Source organism: Podarcis tiliguerta, assembly GCF_965153285.1.
Source record: "Podarcis tiliguerta genome assembly, chromosome: W".
NCBI lineage: Eukaryota > Metazoa > Chordata > Lepidosauria > Squamata > Lacertidae > Podarcis > Podarcis tiliguerta.
The window spans coordinates 15,783,840-15,809,731 of record NC_139552.1 but is presented as its reverse complement, the minus strand read 5'-3'; the positions used below and the strand labels follow the sequence as shown (position 1 = coordinate 15,809,731).

Genomic DNA, 25,892 nt, shown 5'->3' with positions numbered 1-25,892 from the left:
TTGGCTGCTTCTATGTAGTCTGGGGCTTGTTGTCTTAGTGTAGCAGGCCTGTTGTTGCTCCCATACTAGCAGAGTAACACAACCACTGTGCACCAGGACCATGCTTATTATCATAAACTTTATTTTCTTCTTGCAAATATTAAAGTTTGTTGGAAAGAACCAGGGGTTCAGATTTAAAGCAATGGCCACATCCTTGCAGCAGGGCATTGGAAAAGACAGTGGCACCTCGGGTTAAGTACTTAATTTGTTCTGGAGGTCTGTTCTTAACCTGAAGCACCACTTTAAGCTAATGGGGCCTCCTGCTGCTGCCACACTGCCGGAGCACAATTTCTGTTCTCATCCTGACCTGAAGCAAAGGTACTATTTCTGAGGTACTACGGTATTTCTGGGTTAGTGGGGACTGTAACCTGAAGCATATGTAACCTGAGGTATCACTGTATATAGGATCACTTCCAAATGGTACCTCTCCTACAATGCCCGAAATAAAGGCTTTCGTCAGTGGGCAGGTGAACAACAACTTTCATGGTCTTACCTTTCCTACAGATCCTGGAAGAAGGCGGAGAAGCAATTTACACAGAACAACCGCATCTTTTAGAGATGTTTTCAAGAACTGCACAGGGTCGCCAATAATCATTTTGGGAGAATTTTAAGCCCCCATAGAAATCAGCCAGGTTACGATTTGCTCTTCTGGATTCATGGTTGAAGATGTAATGTCTTCAGCTTTGCAGACCTTGCATGCAACGATGCCTAACCCACATCTGTGACTGTATCTTCCTGCTTCTTCTGGAGTGAGCAGAACAGCAGTGGAGGTTACGTACCACCCTGCACTTAAAGCCACAAACGGGTTGATTGGGGGGGGGGGGAGAGATTACCAGAAAGACTTTCCTCTGACTGGTGGAACAGGTTTGTGTGCATTTGCATGATGGTTTCTGGTCTTCTGCGATCATTCCTGAAGAAGTAGGAAGAGGAAGAGCTTTTGTGGCGGATGTTTTGCTGTAAGTATAGAGGTGCCCTTATCCTGCATCTCTCAAATGTTTACTTTGCACACCGCATAACATAAAACAGAGACCTTGACTACTCTTGCAGCAAAATGAGCCAGTAGAAGGGATCATGGGAGATGCCCGTTTTGAGTATTCCCCTGTGCAAAAATAATAAACTCACCAGCAAGCAAGTTAAGCCCAGGCTGAACCTTACTGCACTAGCTTTTTACATGCAGGACTCTTTCTTTAAATGCAGGAATCAATTAAAAATGTGGTCCCCCTCCTGCAGTCCTGAGGAGATAAAGATAAATCTACCTCAGTCCCTGTCACTTCATTCTCACTCTGTTCCGCTCAGCAGCTAGACCTGCACAGGAAATGTTAAAGTGTTAGCTATAACTTTCAAGACAGCAGCCATCTTTTAAGAAACTATATTTAAGGCAGGTGTAATTTTAAGTTTGAAATAAATAATGTATGTTTTTTAGGCATCAGCTCACAAAACACACAAAACTAAGATTCCTTACCCAGTGTGTAAAGAATGCATCCGCCAGTGTACATTCACACAATGCAAAAACATGTGTATCCAATCCCAATTTAAAGGGGAACTCAGACCCAGCCCAAATATGCTGGGCAAGCTTAAAAAATGAACAGATAATTGACATTTAGATCCACTCTGTTACCCTAAACCATGGGTGGGAACCTCAGACTCAGGAACAGACCTATGAACCCCCTGAGACTCTCCCCAGGCCTGCTCTCCAGCATTTTTTGCTAGAATGCATGGCTGAACAAAGCCGTGCCTCTTGTAGGCCTGGATGGAGATGTGTAGAAATGTCTAGACTTATGCATGACAGACCCTTTACAAGCTAGAATGTTACCAGCATTTAACTTGCAGGATTTGAGCCATTTTTACAAACTTTGTTTTTAAAATTTTCAATAAACAAAACATAACATACATGGTTGAAGCCTCCTAGTTGAAATCCTGCAAAGTTAAAAGCAAGCAAGGCAGAGAGCTTAAAAGCGCTTTTTTTGCTTTGGGAAAACCCAATGCAAAGTGTTTTTAAGCTCTCTGCCTTGCTGGGGATGGGGGTGTTGAAGCCCTCTTGGCATGCCAGCTCTGGAAACCCTGGGATGCTCAAGTGTGTGGGAGTTCCACAGGCTAGAGAGTGTTTTTGCATATACATGGAACCCCTGGAACCAAACTCCTGCACAAGTTGTCATCATATAGTATTGTACTGGCAGAGTAGCACATTACATGCCAACGTTTGATACACAGTATTTGTAAGAGGGCACAAACAATCTGTATCCAGGTGTTTCTGACATTTAGGCCTCTTCCTGTTCTCTTCTATGAACATCCAATGCTCACAACAACGACTGACACTGGCATTTAAGAACTGACTTCCCTCTGAAATGTCTTCATGAAACACTGTAGACATATTTAAGTTGCTCAGCAGCTGCATTCTCCATGGGCATCCATTCCTCAAATGTCAGCCACAATTAACCTTGTACCTAAGATAAAGAGAGTAACATTAGCAGTGCCTCAAAAGGAAGTTATCAGAAAACTATGATTTGCTCAGGGACAGTCATGAATGGGTGTGCTTTGATGCAGATAACAAACTCAAAATACAGGCTGTATAAACTACGATGGTCTACTTGGAAAAATTGTTATTTTACAGTCACAAGCGGGCACATGATCCTTAAGGGATAGAAGAGGCTTCCTCTAAAACAGCACAGCCAAACCCAAAAATATTAGACACTCAAGGATCCTTATTAGGTGCAATGTGGCTGCTGAAAGCCTTATTCTGCTCACTGCTAATGTTTGTTTTTTGCAACTGTTTAGATATGGCAAGCATAGACAAACTAGGCCCTCCAGATGTTTTGGGACTACAGCTCCCATCATCCCTAGCTAACAGGACCAGTGGTCAGGGATGAGGCAAGTTGTAGTCGCAAAACATCTAGAGGGCCGAGTTTGCCTGTGCCTGAGCTATGGCATCTGCCCACTACCTTTCCTTTTGGGTGGAGGGAGGGAGAGAGAGAACTGAAGTGTTTTTCAAAAATTCTGGCAAGGACTTCCGGAGGCGGCGCGAAACAGCAATGGCGGTCCTCTTCAGTCGCTGAAGAGGGGCTCCGCGGAAAAGGGTCGTGCGCTGCGGCACAGCGACGACCCAGCAAGACAAACCACGGGTAGAGTGAGCCCGTGGCCGTGGGATTCGGCGGGTACCAAGAGCGACCCCGGAAACGTGGAAGGGACCCCGTAAGGGGCTCCGGAACGTGGAGGGGGTAGCGGTGCTGTGAATCCATCGCTCTTTCCGCGGAAGTGAAGCCGCGCGGCTGCTGCTGATGAGCGCTGACCTTTCTTCTATGATCAATCGATTTGAGACTACATACTCGTGAGTAAGAAAATCTGAGACTCTATTTGAACAACAAATTTCTGCAATTTGGCTGAAAACGGGAGACGCTAAAAAGGAAGTCAGTCTTCCGTCCCTGTTTAAAGTACTGAGCAAAGCTTCTTTAAAGTTGAAGCGCTGAAAGGAGTTTAAAAGAAGATGGAATTTACTCTGCAAATTCGGAATTGATAAATTGAAAGTTAAGGAAAAGTTAGAACTGTGTTATAAGTGGACAGAGACTGTGTTATTCCCCTTCATTCTGTGTGGATTACAAAGTTGCAAGACCCAGCTCTCGAGCTGCCTGGACATAAAGTAGCATCAGATTGTGGTGACTGTGCATAGAGATACAAAGTTTTACTGGGCTACTCTGCAAGTTATAAAAAAGGAACCGTTGCACATATTCTGACAAAGAACTCATACTCTCTGCAGTTTAAAGTGAACTTAGAGGGTCCCCCCTTTGTTTTGGATTTTACTTCATTTGGGAACTTATTGGTGGAAAATTCCATCTTTCCTTAACTTTTGGGGAGCTCCCCCTGCTGGATTGTGGAAATATCAGCCTCTGAGAACTGCTGGTTGTTTTGGAACTTTTATGCTTGGATGTTTACCTTCCGTTTGGATTGCTTTTCCCATGGGATTTACAATTTGACCTTGAAGCCTAGACAGCTGTGGAATGAGTGGTGCAGCAAAAACAAGGGCTGGTAAGAAAGCTAAACAGACTGAACTATTGCAATCAACTTTGCCTGTGCAGGCACGTAGATCATCTGTCCCAATTGTGACAGGTCTGCAGGAAGAACAATCTAAACAGCCAGCTCTAGAGGACATGGCTGCAGGAGGGCTTGACCCTGTCTCTAAAGAAATACTGGAGCAATTGGCTGCATTAAACAAGAAGGCCGATGATCAAGCGGTTAAATTAGATCAAGTGACAGCTACAATTAATAAATTGACAGACCAAGTTGCCCAAAACACACAGGCGATAGGTAACATTGAAAAGACTGCGACGGAAAATCGAAGACTAGTCGAAGAAGTGAATACAAAAGCAGACCAAAATAAAAAAAGGATAGAGGAATTAAGAGGGGAAGTAAGACCACTGAGTAGACAGATTACTGAACAACAGGCCTATCTGTCTATGGCAGAACTGAAAAATCGGGAGAGCAACCTTAGGATTAGAAATATCCCAGAACAAGAAAAGGAAGATTTGGCTGGTTTTTTGACAGTAGAAATATCCAAATTCTGGGGTTTGGCAGAAGAGAAGGACTTTAAAATTGTTACCGCCTTTAGATTGGGAAGTGCGGCCAGGAAGGATAAACCAAGAGATTGCTTGATCATTTTGAGATACAAGCAAGAAAAAGATAATATACTCGGCCTACACTTTAAAAATCCATTGGTGGTACAGGGAAAAATAGCAGAAATCTTCAGAGACATACCAAAACAGCTGTTGGATTTAAGAACTACATATAAAGACCTAGCAAGACTACTGAGAAACAACTCAATCCGTTACAGGTGGGAATTCCCGCAAGGACTATCTTTTAACTTGAAAGGGAAGAAGGTTAGAATCAGAACGGCAGAGGAGCAAGATAAGTTTCTAAGTGACTACGGGGAAGACCTTCGAAAAGGAACCGCAGGTGTCTGGGCACTCCCCAAGCCCGACGTAAAAGACCCACCTCCAGACACAGACGACAAGGGAGACAAACCCATTGGCTGACAAACTGATCCAGGATGTCTCTGCAGCTTTTCAGTTGGAATATTCACGGTGCAAATTCCCCTGAAAAAAGGAAAGGAATCTTTCATATATTGAAGAAGGAACAATTAGACGTTATATGTCTACAGGAAACCCATGTAACTAGGCTCCACAGAAGAGTACTAATTAACAAGAGACTAGGCCAAGAATTTATTTCATCAGATAAAGTAAAGAAAAGAGGAATAGTGATATATGCAAAGGAGAGCCTAGCACCAAAATTTGTTTTTAAAGATGAACAAGGAAGAATTTTGGCGATTGAAATACAATCTCAAGGAGAAAAATTCCTGATAGTAGGAATCTACGCACCAAATGATGGGAAATCAGAATTCTACAAGAAGCTGCATGAGATAATGCTGGATTATATTGATTACAACAACATCATTTTGATGGGAGATATGAATGGAGTTGTCTCCACACATATGGATAAGTCACAAAACCAAAACTTGACTAAAGATGGCAGACTACCAAAGACTTTCTTTGAACTTACAGACAATATGGATTTGATTGACATCTGGAGAATAAAGAACCCTCTAGGTAAAGAGGGAACATTCTTTTCTGAGGCCCACCTATCTTGGACACGAATCGACCAAATCTGGGTATCTAGAGGACTGGCACCTAAGACCAAAAAAATAGAGATCTGTCCCAAAATTTGCTCCGACCATAACGCTCTGAAAATGGACTTGAGACTCACACCAACTGGATCCTTTAGATGGAGAATGAATGACTCTTTGTTTAGAGATCAGGAGATTGTAAAGAAGGCCCAAAAAATGATGAAGGATTATTTTGAAATTAATTTGAATACTTCGGTGGAGAAAAAAACAATCTGGGACGCAAGTAAAGCTGTTATGAGAGGGTTTCTGATACAGCAGAATACTATTAGGAAAAAACTCTGGAATGGTAAAAAGGACAAGATTTTGGAGAAGATAAAAGAAGGAGAGAAAAGGTTGAGATTGAACCCAAAATCCAAAGAAGTCTTAAGAGCAATAAAATTCCATCAAGCACAATATGCGAAATTGATAAATCAAGAAGTAGAATGGAAGGTTAAACAGATGAAACAAAGATCATTCGAATCGGCAAACAAATGTGGGAAACTATTGTCATGGCAGCTGAAAAAGAGACAGAAATTGAACTTTGTTACCAACCTAGAGGTTGATGGTGAATGTATTCAGAAACCTGAAGAAATCAGAAAGTGTTTCCAGAGATATTTCAAAAAACTGTTTACACAAGGTCATCAAGAAGAGAACGAGATAAATGAATTCTTAAAAAGCTATGGCCTGCAAAAATTGACTCAAGATAAACAAATAACCCTGAACTATAAAATAACAGAACAAGAAATCGAAAGCGCCATTCAGAATATGCAAGTAGGTAAATCTCCGGGCCCAGATGGTCTTACCTCCAAATACTATAAGACATTGAAGGAATACCTGATCCATCCATTGTTGGAGGTATGCAACCAAATTATGGAAGGGAAGGGAGCACCAGAATCGTGGAAAGAGGCATTCATCATGTTGATACCAAAATCAGAATCTGAAAAGACTCAACTTAAGAATTATCGCCCTATCTCACTCCTAAATGTGGATTATAAAATTTTTGCTGATATTTTGGCAAATAGATTGAAAAAAGTTTTAAACGAAGTAATTCACAAGGATCAAGCAGGCTTTCTCCCTGGCAGGCATTTGTCAGACAACACTAGAAACATCGTGGATGTTTTGGAACTATTACAGACAAATTTAAATACAAAAGCAGCTTTAATATTTATCGACGCGGAGAAGGCCTTTGACAACATATCTTGGAAATTTATGAAGAAAAATTTAGAAGGGATGGGAGTGGGAAGGGTGTTTCAAAATGGTATTGAAGCAATTTATTCAGACCAAAAAGCTAAATTGATAGTAAACAATGTGGTGACAGAAGAGTTTAAGATTGAAAAAGGAACACGACAGGGGTGCCCCCTATCACCCTTGCTATTTATTTCGGTCCTGGAGGTCCTGCTGAACTTGATTAGAAAGGACCAGCAGGTAGAAGGAATACAGGTCGGAGAAAAACAATATAAATTGAAGGCCTTTGCGGATGATTTGGTATTGACATTACAGGAGCCAGTGCCTAGTACAAAAAGAGCTTTGGAATTAATTTCTGAGTTTGGTCGGGTGGCGGGATTCAAGTTAAATAAACAAAAAACTAAGGTATTGGTAAAAAACTTGACACCTTCAGAAATAGATGGGTTTCAGAAGGAAACTGAATTGAACGTGACAAAAAAAGTGAGATACCTGGGGGTTAATCTGACTGGGAAAAATTTGAACTTGTTCAAAGACAACTATGAAAAGTGTTGGTCTGAAATTAAAAAAGATTTAGATACTTGGTCAAGATTGAAACTTTCCTTGTTGGGAAGAATTGCAGCAGTTAAGATGAATGTATTGCCAAGAATGCTGTTTCTGTTTCAGGCCCTCCAAATCGTGGACAGAGTGGAGTGTTTTGGAAAGTGGCAGAGGGACATTACCAAGTTTGTTTGGCAGGGCAAAAAGCCCCGAATAAAATTTAAAATATTAACGGATGCAAAGGAAAGAGGGGGATTTGCCCTGCCGGACTTAAGGCTGTACTATGAAGCCGCATCCTTCTGCTGGATGAAAGATTGGTTTTTGTTAGAAAACACGGATGTCCTTGATTTGGAAGGGTTTAACAACGCTTTTGGGTGGCATGCATATTTGTGGTACGACAAGGTAAAGGTTCATAAACTATTTAAAAACCACATTGTAAGGAAATCGTTGTTTAATGTCTGGACTAAATATAAGGACTTATTCGAAAATAAGACTCCGAGGTGGCTATCACCGATGGAGGCTAAGGCCATAAAAATACTTAATATGGGGGGTGGCTGGGCAAAATATTGTGAATTAATAGAAAGAGTGGGTGATACTTGGAGGTTGCAGAGTTTTGAAAAACTGAAAGGAAGTGTGCGAGACTGGTTCCATTATGCCCAAATTTTAGAGATCTTTAAAAAAGATAAAAAAATTGGCTTCCAGGTGGAAAAATCAAAACTAGAGTCAGAACTACTTGAACCTAAGACGAAAGTGCTTTCAAGAATGTACAACTTGTTGCTTAAATGGAACACCCAAGACGAATTAGTTAAATCAGCCATGATAAAATGGGCACAAGATATTGGATACAACATTATGTTTGAAGACTGGGAAAGGTTATGGACCACCGGCATGAAATTTACGGCATGTAGTGCCTTAAAAGAAAATATTATGAAAATGGTGTACAGGTGGTACATGACCCCAGTCAAACTTGCAAAGATATACCATCTGTCTGATAATAAATGTTGGAAATGCAAAGAGGCTGAAGGAACGTTCTTTCACCTCTGGTGGACATGCCCGAGGGTGAAAGCCTTTTGGGAAATGATTTATAATGAGTTGAAAAAGGTATTCAGATATACCTTTCAGAAGAAACCAGAGGCCTTCCTCCTGGGCATTGTGGGCCAGAGAGTGCTAAAGAAAGATAGAACTTTTTTTCTATATGCAACCACAGCAGCAAGAATCCTTTTAGCCAAATATTGGAAGGCACAGGAGTTACCCACACTGGAAGAGTGGCATACACAACTGATGGACTATATGGAACTAGCAGAGATGACTGGCAGAATTCGAGACCTGGGAGAAGACGCGATAGAAGAGGATTGGAGAAAGTTTAAGGACTATCTACAAAAACATTATAAGTTATTTGAATGTTGAGAATTTGCTAAGTTTTGAGAAAAATATGCCTCAATATTGAAATTTGGATATGACTGTGACCGGGTTATGATTGAGAAAAGTCTAAATTTTTAAAGTGAATAATTAGATGAAACTATAAGAACATATGAAACAAGGTAACAATTTGCTATTTAATTTTTATTGTAAAAAATACAGGGATGGAGGATATGGGGAAGTCCAGAGGATAATGAAAAAAGATCTGGAAAATGAAATTTTCTCTTATTTCTTTTCTGTTTTCTTTTCTTCTTTTTTATTGTAAAACAGTCTTTGTTGGATTATTGACGATGTATCTTGACTCCGGAAAACAAAGCAATAAAAAATATTTAAAAAAAAAAAAAAAAAAAAAAAAAACAAAAATTCTGGCAAGCTTCCCTAGGTGGGTGACTACCGTAAATTCCGGCGTATAAGGTGACTTTTTAACCCCGGAAAAGAGCTTAAAAGGTCGGGGGTCGCCTTATACACCAGGTATGGGCGGCGCGGAGCAGAGCTCGCCTCCCCACTGCTGCTGCGGTGGCGGCTCCGAAGCAGCAGCGGGCGGCGGGCTCAGTTGCGCGCTGGGAGAAAGCCGCCCGGTGAGGAGCCCGCCCCCCCCCCAAGCGGCAGGCTCAGTGAGCGGCAGGCTCAGCTCCGTGCCGGGCGGCTTTCTCCCGGCTTGGAGCTGCCCAGCGTATTAGGCAACTGGGCTTCTAAGACAAATCCCCAAATTGCAGCTGCTAATTTGGGGGGTCGTCTAATACGCCCATAGGGACGTGGGTGGCGCTGTGGGTTAAACCACAGAGCCTAGGACTTGCTGATCAGGTCGGCGGTTCGAATCCCCGGGACGGGGTGAGCTCCCGTTGCTCGGTCCCAGCTCTTGCCAACCTAGCAGTTCGAAAGCACGTCAAAGTGCAAGTAGATAAATAGGTACCGCTCCGGAGGGAAGGTAAACGGCGTTTCTGTGCACTGCTCTGGTTCGCCAGAACCGGATTAGTCATGCTGGCCACATGATCCAGAAGCTGTACGCCGGCTCCCTCGGCCAATAAAGCGAGATGAGCGCCGCAACCCCAGTCGGCCACGACTGGACCTAATGGTCCCTTTACCTAATACACCCAGTCGCCTAATATGCTGGAATCTATGGTATATCTTTGCCACGGATGTCTTTTGTTTTTAATTTCATCTTGCTATTTTTCTGCTGTTTTTATTTTATTTCATACATCACCTTGGGACGTATGTGGAAGATGAAAAATAGTAATACTCCCAAGACTACTGAACAGCTTGTCTGAAATCCTGGTCAAAGCTTTTAACCAGTTTTCATCAGAGATTAAAGTCTACAGCTTTCTATGCCACCATTAAGGGCATTCCAGGTATCAGGGCAACAAGTGAACTGAACCCTGACAGCATATTTAACTGGTATTGAAGTCACCATCCCTAGTGGAGCCTTTTCAAAGCTTGCACTCATATCAGTGACATCTGCATATTCTTTTCCTGAAATGCCATTCACAGCTTGCCTTTTAAAAAAATCTAGTTTTCGGGGGGCCGCTAGGGACGCCTTGAAAGATGGCCGACAATACCATCTCTCCGGCTTGCACGAGGTAATTAGAGGCTGATTATGGGGAGTATATCAGTCTCCCTCATTTTCCCAGGGGATGGGAAAATGCTGCCTCACCCGCGGTTTGCCCATAAATCACCCCCGAGTTCGAAATAAGGAGGGGGTGGGGGCACTGGGCGGAAAGCCCTTGTGCGAATCCTGGAACTCCCGGACGCTACTTTCAGGAGCGAAACTGGCTGCGTTGCTTAAGAAGAAGAAAAATTGGAGAAGTAAACACACATGCTTCGAGCGAGGTCAGGAGTGTGTTATCTGCTAAATAAATCTACCACTGAAATGATGAAGCGATGGAATGAACTGAGGACTATATCAAAGAAACACAACTATGTTGGTATGTGAAACGGAACAGAAAGGGGGGGGGGGGACTTTCTGCTTTTTAATATGATTTACCTAACAACCCCCCCCCCTTAGAAGAACTGCCACAATGACTGACAGCAAGTGAGATGGAAAAATAAACTGTGTGGAAACAAAAAATGCTAATAAAAGGTTTTACTCTGTGGGAGATCTGGAAAGAATGGGTGCGTAGTTACAAAAGCGATCTGCCATTAAGGGGCAGACCCTGCTGCAAGATTTCCAGTCATAGGGAGTATGAGCCACTGTTTTGTTATCAGGTTGGATCGTAAATTTGAAAGGGCAACAAACCTCCTGGAAAGGCTGATTTATTGTGCATAAGGTCTGCGAAAATTAAAGAACGGACGCGGAGACTGTATTTCATCAGAATTGTCTAAAATGGCGACTGCCGCTTAAACGGACTCTTGGATGGACTTATGTGAGATGAATTACGGGAAAGGATTTCGAAGTTCACACGGAAATATAAACAAGGCTGTTTCTTTTACCTTGCTTGTGGAGACAACTCGGACGTTATTAAAAGAAAAAGGATAATGACAAGGAGATGAGAAGATGGGACTGTGAACATCAAAGCAGCAGAAATACAAGAAGATTGGACTCCTACCGAACTCGAAGCATGGGTACCCCCTACAAAAAAAATAAAATTCGGCTTAACATTTGGACTTTGTGATTTGAATTGATATAATTGGGAATATGATTGGATATGATTGGTTTGATAAATGGAATTTTAATAAAAAATGTTTTAAAATAAAAATAATAAAAATCTAGTTTATTCTCTCCTCTTCCCTCAGAAATTTGCAAAGGCTAGATTCCAAAAGAGGGTGGTTATTTATTTACCCAAATTGAGCAGCCAAGAACTCACCACAAACTTCACTGAAGGTATCATCAATTTAAGTTGTACACTCTATCTGCCCATCTTTAACTTGCAAAAAGTATGCAGTGTTCCTAACATTGCGTCCATCCACAGCTTGCCTGTTGTACTATTAGAGTAGAAATCCATGTTGTCCACCAGCACTGCCATGCACCAGGTCACATATTAAAGACCGCTGTCATCCTGCAACAATTAAAACAGGCATGAAAGATTATTCTAGCACAAACTGCCCAAGCCCCAACCACCCCTAGAAACACAGCAAGAATGCCTGTGTTTGCCAATTGACCTGCTTCAAGCTCTGATGCTTTAAGTTTGAGAGGTGGGAGGTTCACTGGATTGGAATGAACTGGAATGGCTTATGGATTCTCATTTCCTTTCCAATGGTGCTTTTCGTGGTAAATCCACAACCTGACTGGCATGTTTTAAGGATTATAGCAGAACTTTATTTGGAGGTCTTCAAGTCTTACTACATTTCAAGAGCATCTTTTGGACTTCCTGGCTGCACCTGGATCATGACAACTTGCCACAGGTTCTGCTATTTGTATCAAAACTGCCCACCTGACTTAGTACAAATAAGTCAGGCATCCAGGCAAGTCAGGTTTGTATTAACGGCTTGTCTGTAATTCCCCAAGCTGGTATATATTTTGGCTATTTAAGCCAATTTCTGATTTGCTAGCATTTTAATTTCCTAGTATAGTATAGTATAAGCAGTTTTTTTTAAAGTTCTTCCTCGAAACATACTGGGCAAAAAATAACTCCTCCCAACCCTTTAAAGAAATGTTTGTCTACAGTGAGTTGCTATCTTAGTGTTGCTTTCAAAAGCTTTGTGCCATACAGAGTTTCATCTAAGATAAGGTTATGTTGAATTTGTAAGGCTTCGCCTAAGGCTATCCAGCAGTTTTTCTATTGGGTGCTGCTTAAAAATTTAAAAGAGCTTCCATTGCCATGATGTACAGCAAAGATGTTCCTTTAAAAATGAGACACTACAGGATTGCAAAAATTTGAAACAGTAAGAGCAAGTACTGTTTTGCAGCTTCTTTGATGGAACTGGCCAAACCTCTTACACATCTGTAGCTTGCTTACTACAGGTTAATATGTTATTTTGGGGGGTGAGGTTCTTGCAAATTCCCAAATGAAGTATTTAGAAAGGCACAATGTACATTCAGTATTATCCATATGTCGTTTGGATTTAATGACTGAATGGTATCCTGAATTTTTACACAAGACTAAATAAATTTTCTATTTTGGAGCATTGTGTGCATTTCAGCATGGAGAGGATATTTTAACATTTTAGTCTGGCACACATCCCACCACCCTCCAAAAGCTAAAATGGGTTTGCTAGAAAGAAGGCACACGTTTGCATGTGTAGAACGATCCATGGCCATTTTAGATGGCTGCACGTTGTACGGGAAGCCTTAGGGTTGCCGGTTTCATGGATGAGGTGAGAGCGTTGCATTTCAGGGTTAACCTTTACTTTAAGAAGTTACAACACTAGTACACAGGCTAAAAATGTCATACATTAACACCTGCATTCTGAGACAAATCTTAACAATTTTGAAATGAAATTAAAACAAGTTTACTTTTTCCTCACCAAAAAAAATAAAAAATATTAAGTAATGGAGGGGAACTTAACAAGAAACAATAAAAAAGATAAAGACAAATGTTTCAGTAGTCCTCTGGAGTGGGGATAGAACTTCCACATCTCATTTGTTGGAGGAAAAAACTGATTTGGTCCAGCACTTTCAAAGGTTTCAGTATCTGCTTCGACCTCCACCTCTATCAGAGCGGCTCCCTCCACGGCCGCCACCTCTAGGTGCTCCGCGGCTGGAGCTGCTGTAAGAATCACGTGGAGGAGCATAACCCCTTTCCATAGAAGGGGTGAGGCCTCTGTCTTGTCTTCCCACACGATCCCGGCCACTTGAGTAGACATCACTTCTGCTGCTTGAGTAACTTTCTCGACTTCCACCATACCCATCTCGGGTGTTCCCATAATCGTCATAGCGACTGCTTCCACCATAAGATGGAGGGGGCCCTCGTGCAGGTGGAGCACTACGTGAGTTACCTGCAGGTTCAATGGTCAGGTAATAGGACAACACTATAAATCATATCACCACAACTTTACATCTAAGTTTAAAAGAATTTGTATCAATGGTGTCTGTTACTCTTTTGTTTTAACTGAAAGTTTTAATATACATTTGGCAGGGGAGTATCGGATAGTGAATAAAATAAAGACTGTTTGAAGACGATATTTCTCAAGGCAGCGCTTTTTGGAAATATTCCAGAACAGCTTGCTATTTTTACAACAGAAATTCCACCATTTTTTTTCTCCAGTGATAGATGCAATTCAGAACAGTTGAACTTTTGCTTCATTAGTTTATGGGAAATGTAATTCAATCATTTTGTTAAAAACGAAGTAACGGTGTATTTTCACTGCAGTGGACAAGCCCAGAATGCCAATTCCCCACTTAAGTAGATGCAGTCTATTAAGTCAAGAGTGAGGCCTATTGAGTTCCTGAAGACCTTCAAAATATGCACTTACCATAACTCTCATAGGAATTTCTGTATGAGCCCCCACTTGGGTGATCAGAGTAGTCCCGGTCACGCCCTCCACAGCCATCACGATTACTGTAAGAAGAATAACTGCTGGGGTTTAGTACAGGCCATTGCTATAATAAATAATAATAATAATAATAATAATAATAATAATAATAATAATAATAATTTATTATTTATACCCTGCCCATCTGGCTGGGTTTCCCCAGCCACTCTGGGCGGCTTCCAACAGAACACAAAAATACAATAACCTATTAAACATTAAAAGCTTTCCTAAACAGGCTGCCTTCAGGTGTCTTCTAAATGTCGAGTAGTTGTTTTTCTCTTTGACATCTGGTGGGAGGGCATTCCACAGGGCGGGTGCCACTACCAAGGCGGCCCTCTGCGCTGGATCTCAGTGTCTGGGCAGAAAGATTGAGGTGGAGACGCTCCTTCAGGTATACTGGACTGGAGCCATTTAGGGCTTTAAAGGTCAGCACCAACACTTTGAATTGTGCTCGGAAACGTACTGGGAGCCAGTGTAGGTCTTTGAAAACCGGTGTTATATGGTCTCGGCAGCTGCTCCCAGTCACCAGTCTAGCTGCTGCATTCTGGATTCGTTGTAGTTTCCGGGTCACCTTCAAAGGTAGCCCCACATAGAGTGCATTGAAGTAGTCCAAGCGAGAGATAACTAGAGCATGCACCACTTTGGCGAGACAGTCTGCAGGCAGGTAGGGTCTCAGCCTGTGTACCAGCTGCCCTAGACACAGAATTAACCTGCGCCTCCATGGACAGCTGTGAATCCAAACTAACTCCCAGGCTGCGCACCTGGTCCTTCAGGGGCACAGTTACCCCATTCAGGACCAGGGAGTCCTCCACACCAGCCCGCCCCCCTGTCCCCCCAAAACAGTACTTCTGTCTTTTCAAGATTCAACCTCAATCCATTAGCCACCATCCATCCTCCAACCGCCTCCAGGCACTCACACAGGACCTTCACTGGTTCTGATTTGAAAGAGAGGTTGAGCTGGGTTTCATCTGCATATTGATGAACACCCAGCCCAAAAGCCCTGATGCGCTCTCCCAGCGGCTTCATGTAGATGTCAAAAAGCATGGGGGAGCGGACGAAACGCTGAGGCACCCCACAAGTGAGAGCCCAGGGGTCTGAACACTCATCCCCCACCACCACTTTCTGAACATGGCCCAGGAGAAAGGAGCGGTACCACTGTATAACAGTACCCCCAGCTCCTCTAGACGGTCCAGAAGGATGTTCTGGTCGATCGTGTCAAAAGCCGCTAAGTGATCCAGCAGAACTAGGAAACAGCTCTCACCTTTGTCCCTAGCCCACCGGAGATCATCAACCAGTGCAACCAAGGCAGTTTCAGTCCCATAGTGAGGCCTGAATCCCGACTGGAAGGGATCCAAATGGTCCGCTTCTTCCAGGCGTGCCTGGAGTTGTTCAGCAACCACTCACTCAATCACCTTGCCCAAGAATAGAAGATTTGAGACTGGGCGATAGTTGGCCATGTTGACAGCATCTAAAGATGGTTTTTTAAGAAGCGGTTTGATAACTGCCTCTTTCAGCGGGTCTGGGAAGGCTCCCTCACAGAGAGAAGCATTCACCACCCCGCAAAGCCCATCACCCAGCTAGCTTTTATAAGCCAGGATGGGCAAGGATCAAGGAGACAGGTGGTTGGTTTCACTCGTCCAAGCAGCCTGTCCACATCCTCGGAGGTAACAGATTGGAATTGATCCCACACAACTTGACTAGACAGGACTCTAGCACTCTCCCGCCCTGGCCCTGCTCCCACTGTGGAGTCTACCTCTTCCCGAATCTAAGTGACTTTATCTGCAAAAAACTTTGCAAAATCATTGCAGGAGATCACGTGGCCTGTACTGGGCCCCGATGTAGCAGGTGGTTCCGCTAAATTGCGAACCACCTGAAAAAGTCTCCTGCTGCTGTTTTCTACAGATGCAATAGAGGAAGTGAAGAAAGTTTTCTCTGCTGTTGCTCCCGTCACTTGGTAGGCTCGACACTGAGCTCTAACCCGTGTCCGGTCAGCTTCAGAATGAGTTTTCCGCCACCGGGGCTCTAGCTGTCTCAAGTGATTGTTTCATTGCCCTCAGATCCGTTGAAAAGCATGGGGCTGTCCGGGCTCCATGCAATCGGAGAGCGTGCTTTGGAGCCAAACAGTCCATAGCCCTGGTTAACTCCACATTCCAGCGGGCCACCAGGGAATCAGCTGAAAGACCACCAACATGGGATAAAACATCCCCTACCACTCTTTGGAAACCATTTGGATCCATTAAGTGGCAGGGGAGACCATCCGAATTGGTGCCACATCCCTGCAGAGGGGAAGGGTCACAGTGACTTTTGCACAGAGTAAGGTATACCCTGTTCTTCCTCAAAAGAATCTTAGATTTGGTTCCCAAGCAGTCTCCCATCCAGGTCGTTTTGAGATGACCCACCCTTTAGTCCCAATACCCTGCCTGACTCAGTCTAAGTACACATAACTAAAATAATCAAAGATCTATCTATCCTTGCATCAATTCCCCCCCCCCCCCACTATTTCCTTTGTGTCTACATAAGTCACTTGGGGTAAGAACTAGTCAAAGCTGTTCTTTGCAGAGCATCATGAATATCAGGGGTGGTAGTCAGAAGATAGATCTGGATCTATTAGTAGATCAGCAAAGATTTGTGATTCCCAATTATAGCAGCAAAATGTAGAAAGCTTGTGGCAACCATTAAAGGATCTGTGCGTAGAACATGAGCGCTGTTCAGTTGAACTCCTGGGCTCAAAATTCTTTAATTCCAAGTACATCATTTACACTAGATTCCTGTTAATAGATTCCTAGGTTTTAGTTCCAAATAAAATATATTCCAAAAGCCTGAAATCTGCCCCACCCCTGATAAACATAGATGGTGCTATAGAAAATAATGACATATAGCTTCCCATAGACCTACATTATCCACCTTCACATGGCTGGCTAGTGGCTTTAGAACTGCTTAAAGAAAGCCAACAATTGTTCATTGGTTTCTCTTCTGTAACGTAAGAGGGATACACATGTTCTTGTAGCACCTTAAATATAAACAGATTTAGTATGGCATAAGCTTCCATGCACCACAGTCCACTTCACCTGACACATGAAGTACTATCCTTAGTTGCAAGTAGGTATAAGACTTCAGAAGTGTCTGATGAAAAGGACTGTAGTCCACCAAACCTTCTGGCATAATGAAGCTGCTCAAGGTGCCACAAAACACTTGTTATATTATTGTGCTTATCGTTTGAATCAAGTACAAAGAAGGACACTGCAAACTGAAACATAAGCTTGACTAACTTGTTAAATGAAATATTAAAAGATTTGTTTGAAAATACACAAAAGTGAACGTTAAGTACCTGTAACCTCTTGAGGGATACTCATTACGTGAACAGGAATGACCATAGTCATGGTAGGCATAATCTCTTGGAGGTGGAGTATATTCTTTTTTGTCTCTGGAACTTGCCAATTGAACAATGAGCTTGACTAGCTTGTTAATGGAATATGTGAGATTTGTTCAACAACACACAAAATCAAACATTAGCTACCTGTAGCCTCTTGAGGAGTATTCATCACGTGAACTGAAGTGACCATAATCACGGTAGGCATAATCTCTTGGCGGTGGGGCATAATCTCTTGTTTCTCTGGAGCTTGGATAGTCCCGACTTGAATAGCTATGGAAATGAAAACTAAAGTATTTTTTCCGATAGTGAAGTGCAGGAGCTCCTCATAACAGCTCACAGCCATACGCTCAAGCAGAGTCCTAATGCAGCAGCAGACACCTTGCCACAAATACATGAAAAACTTAATTTAGAGGAAACCACAGGGCTGAAGTTTGTGAAAAAGGTGAAATATCTGGGTGTAAATATGACTGCAAAAAAACTGAATTTGTACAAAGACAACTATGAAAAGTTATGGAGAGATATCAAAAGGGATTTGTATATCTGGACAAGGTTGAAACTATCTTTGTTGGGCCAAATTTCTGGGGTAAAGATGAATGTATTGCCTAAGTTGTTATTCTTGTTTCAAGTACTTCCTATCATTGATAAGTTGAATTGTTTTAAGGAATGGCAAAAGGTATTATCTAAATTTATCTGGCGGGGGGAAAACCCAGAATTAAATTTAAATTATTAACAGATGTGAAAGAGAGAGGGGGTTTCTCCCTGCCAGATTTAAGAATTTACTTAGAAGCTGCAGCCTTTTGCTGGCTGAAATAATGGTTTTTATTGGAAGATACAGATGTTTTAGATTTGGAAGGTTTTGATAATGTATTTGGTTGGCATGCATATTTATGGTACGACAAGATAAAAGCTCACAAAGGATTTAAAAATCATATAGTTAGAAAATCTTTGTACAATGTTTGGATGAGATATAAGGATTTGCTTAGAAAGGAAAACACCCAGGTGGATATCACCATTGGAAGCTAAGACCCATAAAAGGTTGAATATGAAAGACACGTGGTTGAAGTATAATATTTTGATGGAAGTAGGGGACCAATTTAGATTAAAATCTTATGATCAGTTGAAAGATAAAGTAGATGATTGGTTCCAGTACATCCAGATAAATGAAGTGTTTAAAATGGATAAGAAAATCGGTTTTCAAACAGAGAAATCCAATCTGGAAACGGAATTACTAGATACAAAAACAAAAAACCTATCTAAGATGTATAATTTATTGCTGGAATGGCATACGAAAGATGAACAAGTGAAATCTGTAATGACTTAATGGGCCAGGGATGTGGGGCACAGTATCATGATGGTGGATTGGGAGAAATTGTGGGAAAAGGGAATCAAATTTACAGCTTGTAACGTATTAAGAGAAAATTTGATGAAAATGATGTACAGATTGTATTTAACACCAGTGAAGTTAGCAAAAATGTATCATACTCATGATAATAAATGCTGGAAATGTAAGGAAAAAGAAGGAACCATGTGGTGGATGTGCCCCAAGGTAAAAGACTTCTGGGAAAGGATTTACAATGAACTGAAAAAAGTGTTGAAAAACACATTTATTAAGAAACCAGAAGCCTTTTACTTGGCATAGTAGGGAGTGAAATCCCCCAAAAGGATGTTACTTTTTTTCTGTATGCCACAACAGCTGCGAGAATATTGCTAGCGAAGAACTGGAAGAAACAAGATTTACCAACTATTGAAGAATGGCAGATGAAGATGATGGACTATATGGAACTTGCCAAACTGACTGGGAGACTCCGAGACCAGAGAGAGGAGACAGTGGAAGAAGATTGTTAAAAGTTTAAGGAATATTTGAAAAAATATGTTAATATTTAAATCTTAGAATAGCTTTGGAAGTGGATATAGGCTGTAGGGTTAGAAATAGAAGCTAGTGTATTTTAAAATAGTATTATTTGTAAATGAAATGTGAAGGTTTTTATGGTTAAAGTAAGTGTGATGATAAAAAAAATAGTTAGAAATTATGGTATATGTAAACTGCTAAAGATGAGTTAAAATGAAAATCAGATGGGGGAACTTGGGGAAGCCCACCTAACAATGTTTAGAAAAAGTAAGGATAAGACAATAATGTTTGTATTGTTTGTTTTTCTGTTTGTGTTGTTTACTTGTGTTGTAAAATGAATTTATTTTTTTTTTAAAAAAGACAAGTCACAGAATACTGAACTTCAAAAGGTGGTGTAGCCACTAGCATCTTAAACTTGGGTTGCAGAAACCTGAGTTAACTTCTCTGATTAGCATTTAGCTTTAAATAAGAAAAACAACCAATTCTACAATTAATTGCTACAATTTAAATGACTAGCATTAAGTACAAATTCAATTAAAAGAAAGAAAATATCCAGCCACTTTGATACTCCTCATTCTTCCTTTATGCAGATAACAAATTGTTCATAAACAGTAAACACCGGAAGCCTCATTATCTCATTGATTTGCCAGAACAAATCAATTGTCTGGCTGTCCTGACAGATGGGACATGCCCAGTCCAAAAAATGTCCCAGATGTGCTCCCCCTACACCCTTTCCATTAAATCACTGCTTCTGCAATCAAAATGCAGTAGGTTCAATAATTAAGTTCCTTGATCTGAAAAATATCCAACAGGGTTTGATTTTACCTGTCTTTAGTACTGTAGCCATCATCTCTTGGAGACAGGTAGACATCTCTTCGTGATGGCAGTGGTTCTCTGCGTGGCGGTCCTCCATAACCGTCTCTACCACGTGAGAGGGGTGCTTAAGTAATCAAGCAGAAAATGAAATATTTTTGAAATAAAGCCTTCTGAAAACAAGGTATTAGTAGAGAAAGTTGTTCCCACCATGAGCTAAGACCACACCATACTGAATCAAACTTTTCTGTGGTGGTTTAAGTTCAATACAACCTCTATCAGCAAAGTCCTACATTATACTGAAAGAAAGGTTGCTTTCAGTTCTTCCAAACAGAGGTCTAGTCAAACTAAGCATACATCAACAAGGGCTGACTAGTGAGTATTTAGCCCATATTCTACAACTCAAGAATCCTTTTCCAACGTGTTGCATAGGACTCACATGTGGAGATATGCTGAAAACCAAAGTCATCCAGCATAACTAAGGAGTGTCAATTCATACCTCTTAATCCAGCAAGGGGTATCTGCCCTAACACAGAGACACTAGCGGGGACTTGCTCCCAACATAGCACTGCTGGAGGGTCCTGGAAGCAGCACAACTAACTTGCTATTTCTGAGTGCCAGTAAAACTCAGCACAGTTGTAAAAGCCTTTCTCCAACCACCACAGATTTGTGGATCCATGCAATGGACAAAAGAAAACCAAAAAAACCCTATTACATTTACATGCTGTTTGGCATCAAAGTGATTAAAAAAATTACCTCTGCCTCCCATTCCACTACTGCTACGAACAGGTCCAGAAGGAGCAGGTCTTTTAGGTGGTGGGCCACCGCTACGTGAGGGTGGACCCCTTTTCATTGGTAGAGGGCCTCTAGAAGAACCTAAAAGATCAGCAATGTGCCAGCTAGATAACAGAAACAGGATTCCTCAGACAGTTCTGCCTCACTAGGGGCACAATGTACCACTGTGGCAGTACCCATGATACACACAGAATATTCTACACTGTCTCTTCCCAGAGAGAGAATGTCATTTGGAACAGAACTGATTCTCAGCAGCTCTTTCTGATAATTTGAATAACTATGATTTTACCGTTCTGTTTTCATGAATTTGTTGTTTATTTATTTGCTGCTGTGTTTGTTATTACAGGGATTGCAATACTTGTTTTTAAATGTTACTGACACCGATTAAATAACTTCTGCCTAAGCTTGCAAAATTTAATCCCTGGACCAATTTCCAAAATACACCTCAATGTTTTAAGCAAGCCTACAAGTTTGCTAGCTTCATCTCTATACTTGAGTAAATCAAACACAAGAACAGCATTCATCCTGTGAAATAGCAGGACGACAATCTTTTCCCAAACTTCCAAAAGGGGTAAGATAACCACCAGAAATTCATCATTTGTATTGTGTCTAGAGCTGGGCAATATATTGGTAAATTGTCTGAAACCAGTATGGCATTCAGATCGCAGTATCTGCTTCAGATATTTTTGGGGGCTTCTTGCCCCTCAACCAAGAAGTTTAAGGCAATATGGGGCCTTACTTAACTGCAGGGCATATGTATCTAGGCTGTTTATTCCTCCCCTAAGGTGGAGAGAAGCGGCAGCTAAGATATATCATGATGTTTGGAATGTAGCAGTATAATACAATATTTAGCTGCTGATATATAAAATGTTGAAAACCAGACACTGCACAGTCCTAATTGTGTCTTGATTTTGAGAGTAGGCTGTAAACCAGCATTCTCTATGCAGTGTCTTGTATGCTGCCCAATTACACATGGGAAAACACACATACCCAAATAACTCCCTCTTGAAGGGGGACCCCGTGTTCCACTTCCACCTCTTCCGCCTCTAAAACCTCTTGGAGGACCTCTGCTCCTTGGAGGAGGAGGGGGCCCACGTCTACCGGTTTCAAAGGATGGCTTGGTAGCTTGTTCAACTTTAATTGATCTTCCGTCTAAAGACTGAACAAAGGAATCTAACTTAACATTAATTGCAAATGCTTCTTTTTGTAGGACAGAGTGCCTCAGTTCTTATCCCTGCTATGGTTTCTAGCAAATACGTTTGCTTTTGTATTATGCAGATAAAAAACATAATTTTAAAAATGAATATATTGCTTTAACCCCACTTTGTAAACCATTCTAGGATTTAACCAACCAAGGTGAACTTAAAAATTGAACACCCATATTCTACGGCTACATGCTTTCAGTATGTCAATCTTATTTGTTTACATACAATTCTTCTAGATCTTTAGTTTCCAAGTGCATTCAAACCAATTTTCAGAAGCAAAGGTTTTGCCATGATGTGCATATTAGTTTCTGTTTTGCCACTGAGCAGCTGCTTAGAGTCACAAGGCTGTACCTATGTACAGAAATTGAGTTTGTACTGAGATTGTACTGACATGCTGCCCAGTGGTGTTCACAGAAAGTGGGAGGATGTTAGTTTCTGTTTTGCCACTGAGCAGCTGCTTAGAGTCACAAGGCTCTGTTTACATTCCAGAGACAGTCCAGACTGTTGGAAGTCTCACGGGAGACTAGAGGCGGATGTGACATTAGTGGTTTCCCGTTTCCTTTGTTTCAGTCGCTCTCTGCTTTCATGGAGAGAGGATGTATATTTCTTTGCTGTCTATGTAGTAAGAAATAAAGCATAGCACGTAGCCATAAATCTCATCACTTCTGCTGCTTTGATACTCTGCTTAATGTGGGAACGTGCCTTGGAGCCTTATTAAAGGCTCAGGTTGTTAAACACGTCAGGAGGCAATTCCGAAGGACTCAGGGGAAGAAAATGAGCTTTATCAGCTTGGCCGAGCGGAGATCCCGACAGTGCATGTTATTAAAAAGTAACAGTCACTACAGGTATTTTCTAGAAATAATTGATTGAGCCATCACAATCAGGAAGCAATGCTGTATTATTTAGGCAGTTCTTGAGACATCCAGTTTCATTCTTAATTTAAGAGTAGCCCATAGAATGCCCATACTAGCATTCTTGAAGAAAATAAGCCATAAGGCTTTATTTGTCTTAAAGCTAACCCTTAACATCCTTAAACAAATTCCCTTAGCATCCCTAAATGCTATTACCCAAGAATTCACTCCATTATAACACATCACTGAACTTGTCTCATTAATAAAAGCAACTCTGTCAATCAATCAATCAATCAATCCAATCAGCCTCAGCTTGACACTCTGCAATTAACACATTAGTTCCTACCTTTCCATTCATATCTCTGGCAGCATCCTTGGCATCTGCTGGACTCTCAAAGGTAACAAAAGCAAATCCTCTTGATTTGTTGGTTTCACGGTCTTTCATAAGGAGAACTAAAGAAAGACAAAAGTGTTATTCCACTTTCATCTTCGAATGGTGTATCCCAAGTTGTACACAAGCCTGCTCAGAACTTCTTAGAGGACATATAAGCTCTATCACTTCAACTGATCAAAGCTGTAAAATTCATCAAAGCAGACCTTTAACTTATTATGCCCTAAAAAGGCTGTGTGCTTACCCTCTACTATATGGCCATATTTGCCAAAGACAGATTCAAGAGCCTTCTCATTAGTCTCTGTGTTCAGCCCACCAATGAACAGCTTGCCAGGACGATCTGCTTCAACCATTTTGACACAGTTTGGGATCTGGAACAACACACATTCAACTTGAAATGGGAGACGCTTGGGTCCTTTGGAAATATTTGACGAAACAACAGGATAAATCCTCAAACAGCAATATGCAGATATTGAAAAATCTGATTAGGGCTTGATGGTCCTTATCAGCTTGTCCATGCCCTTAGTTGCTAAACAGAAATGGCAGCATCCTTTTTGTGGTGACCAAGGCCTTGCTTAAAAAGATAAAGGGACCCCTGACCATTAGGTCCAGTCGTGGCTGACTCTGGGGTTGCGCGCTCATCTCGCTTTATTGGCTGAGGGAGCCGGCATACAGCTTCTGGGTCATGTGGCCTGTATGACTAAGCCAGTTCTGGCGAACCACAGCAGCACACGGAAACGCCGTTTACCTTCCTGCCGGAGCAGTACCTATTTATCTACTTGTACTTTAACGTGCTTTCGAACTGCTAGGTTGGCAGGAGCAGGGAACCGAGCAACGGGAGCTCACCCCGTCGTGGGGATTCGAATCGCCGACCTTCTGATCGGCAAGTCCTAGGCTCTGTGGTTTAACCCACCGCGCCCCTAAGGCCTTGCTTAAACGCATCTAATTGAGAACAAATATTGACACTACAAACACATTGCCCCCAAATACAGAACAATGGCCCTTTAATTACTACCTGCAAGCAAAAGCTCTAATGCAAGAAACTGTTACAATTTTTTTAAAAAGAAAAGCAAACCTACTTTAAGATAAGGAAACATTCACAGGGAAATAAAATACAACAGCTCCCCTAGGATTTTTCAAAAACTGAAAAAGGTTGAAAATGCACCACAGTGGTTACTACAAAGGGAGCCATCTCCCACATGGATGTTTATTTATTTATTTTGCTTTTTGGGAACTTTACTGAAATTGATTAATAGCAAAACATTATTTTGTATGTTATGTCCAAATATACAAATAAAAATCTGTTCAAACTTATACAATTCCTTTCACCATACATTATTATTCATATACATAAGACTTCCCATCACCCCCACTGTATTTACAGTTTCTTTTTTCTGTTGTACTAATAGTTGTTACTTTGTTCTTTCTATGTTATCTTATACTTCCTTACATCTTTTTGTATCCATTTGCATTATCTTTGCTATTTTACACAGAAATATCCCACAGGGATATTTAAGTCGGCCCCCCACCTGAATTTTTTCCCCATTAAAAGGAAGGTGGGGAAACTACTTAGCCCTTTTATTGAGACAAGGAATACATTCAGAATTCTACCGAACAGTTCGCTAAACAATAATATAAACAGGCAACTTCTGAATATATTAGATCATATCACAACATACTCCACCATCACAACATTATTGGCTAAAGGCTCAGTGAGGAACTTTCAGGATTTAAAAAACTGTTCAACAAGGTCCATCAACAGCCCAATCCTACCCACACATACTTTGAAGTAGCAAGCTGACCCAAATTCGTACCAGGGAGGGAGATCTTAAATCAATTTATGGTGCTTAAGCACACCAAATGACAAGGAGTCACTGCTCTTAACTCTGTTATATGAACTACAACTTGAGGAACTTACACACAGTAAGCTGATTGGTACATCCAGCTCAGTATTGTCTGCTCTCCAGGGTTTCAGGGGTCTTTGCCAGTCCTGCCTAGAGATGCTGGGGACAGGACCTGAGACCTCCTGCCTGCCAAGCAGATGCTCCACCACTGAGCTACAGCCCTTCCCCTAAACATGAACCTGAGGCGTTTGCTTTCCCCTCCTCCATCCTACACCTTTTAAAATTTATTTTTAGACTCTTAAGCCCAAGGACAGCGGCTGCCATCATAAAGATTTATGCTTTTATAATAATGATTTAATAAGCCGCTCTCAGAGCCTTTCTTGGCTACAATAGAGAGGGGGGAGGGAAACTCAGAAATTAAAGAAAAGCAAGCAACTGAATATACCCAAAATGACAAAAGGCCACATTCAGGTAACCCTGCGGCCGCGCATGCGCGACGCTGAGACCGCCAAGAATAGGGGAGGGGGTGAAA

At 41.6% G+C, this 25,892-nt stretch overlaps 1 protein-coding gene and 1 long non-coding RNA gene across 3 annotated transcripts in view; both read right to left on the bottom strand.

Annotated features, from left to right (window-relative positions):
• Positions 1-25,892, bottom strand: part of LOC310668881 — a 361,082-nt gene that overhangs the window by 157,290 nt on the left and 177,900 nt on the right. The window lies entirely within an intron of this gene.
• LOC310668843 (RNA-binding motif protein, X chromosome-like) lies at positions 13,272-24,106 on the bottom strand. Of its 2 annotated transcripts, none has more exons than XM_083422188.1 (8): positions 23,761-24,106; positions 23,472-23,578; positions 22,060-22,228; positions 21,031-21,150; positions 20,287-20,401; positions 17,757-17,882; positions 14,180-14,280; positions 13,272-13,702 (listed from the first exon to the last, which is right to left on the bottom strand). In XM_083422188.1, the coding sequence occupies exons 1-8, from the start codon at positions 23,867-23,869 to the stop codon at positions 13,392-13,394; spliced, it is 1,158 nt and encodes a 385-aa protein (XP_083278314.1). In that variant the 5' UTR covers positions 23,870-24,106; the 3' UTR covers positions 13,272-13,391. The 2 variants fall into 2 exon arrangements, with proteins under 2 accessions (XP_083278314.1, XP_083278315.1); XM_083422189.1 differs by having other exon boundaries at positions 13,274-13,702; positions 14,180-14,265.

Coding starts and splice junctions, on each gene's coding strand:
- LOC310668843 (XM_083422188.1), bottom strand. CDS start 23,869: ATGGTTGAAGCAGATCGTCCTGGCAAGCTGTTCATTGGTGGGCTGAAC. Junction 23,579..23,760: donor ATATGGCCATATAGTAGAGG/GTAAGCACACAG, acceptor GTCTTTCTTTAG/TTCTCCTTATGAAAGACCGT. Junction 14,281..17,756: donor TACTCCTCAAGAGGCTACAG/GTAGCTAATGTT, acceptor AAACCCCAGCAG/TTATTCTTCTTACAGTAATC.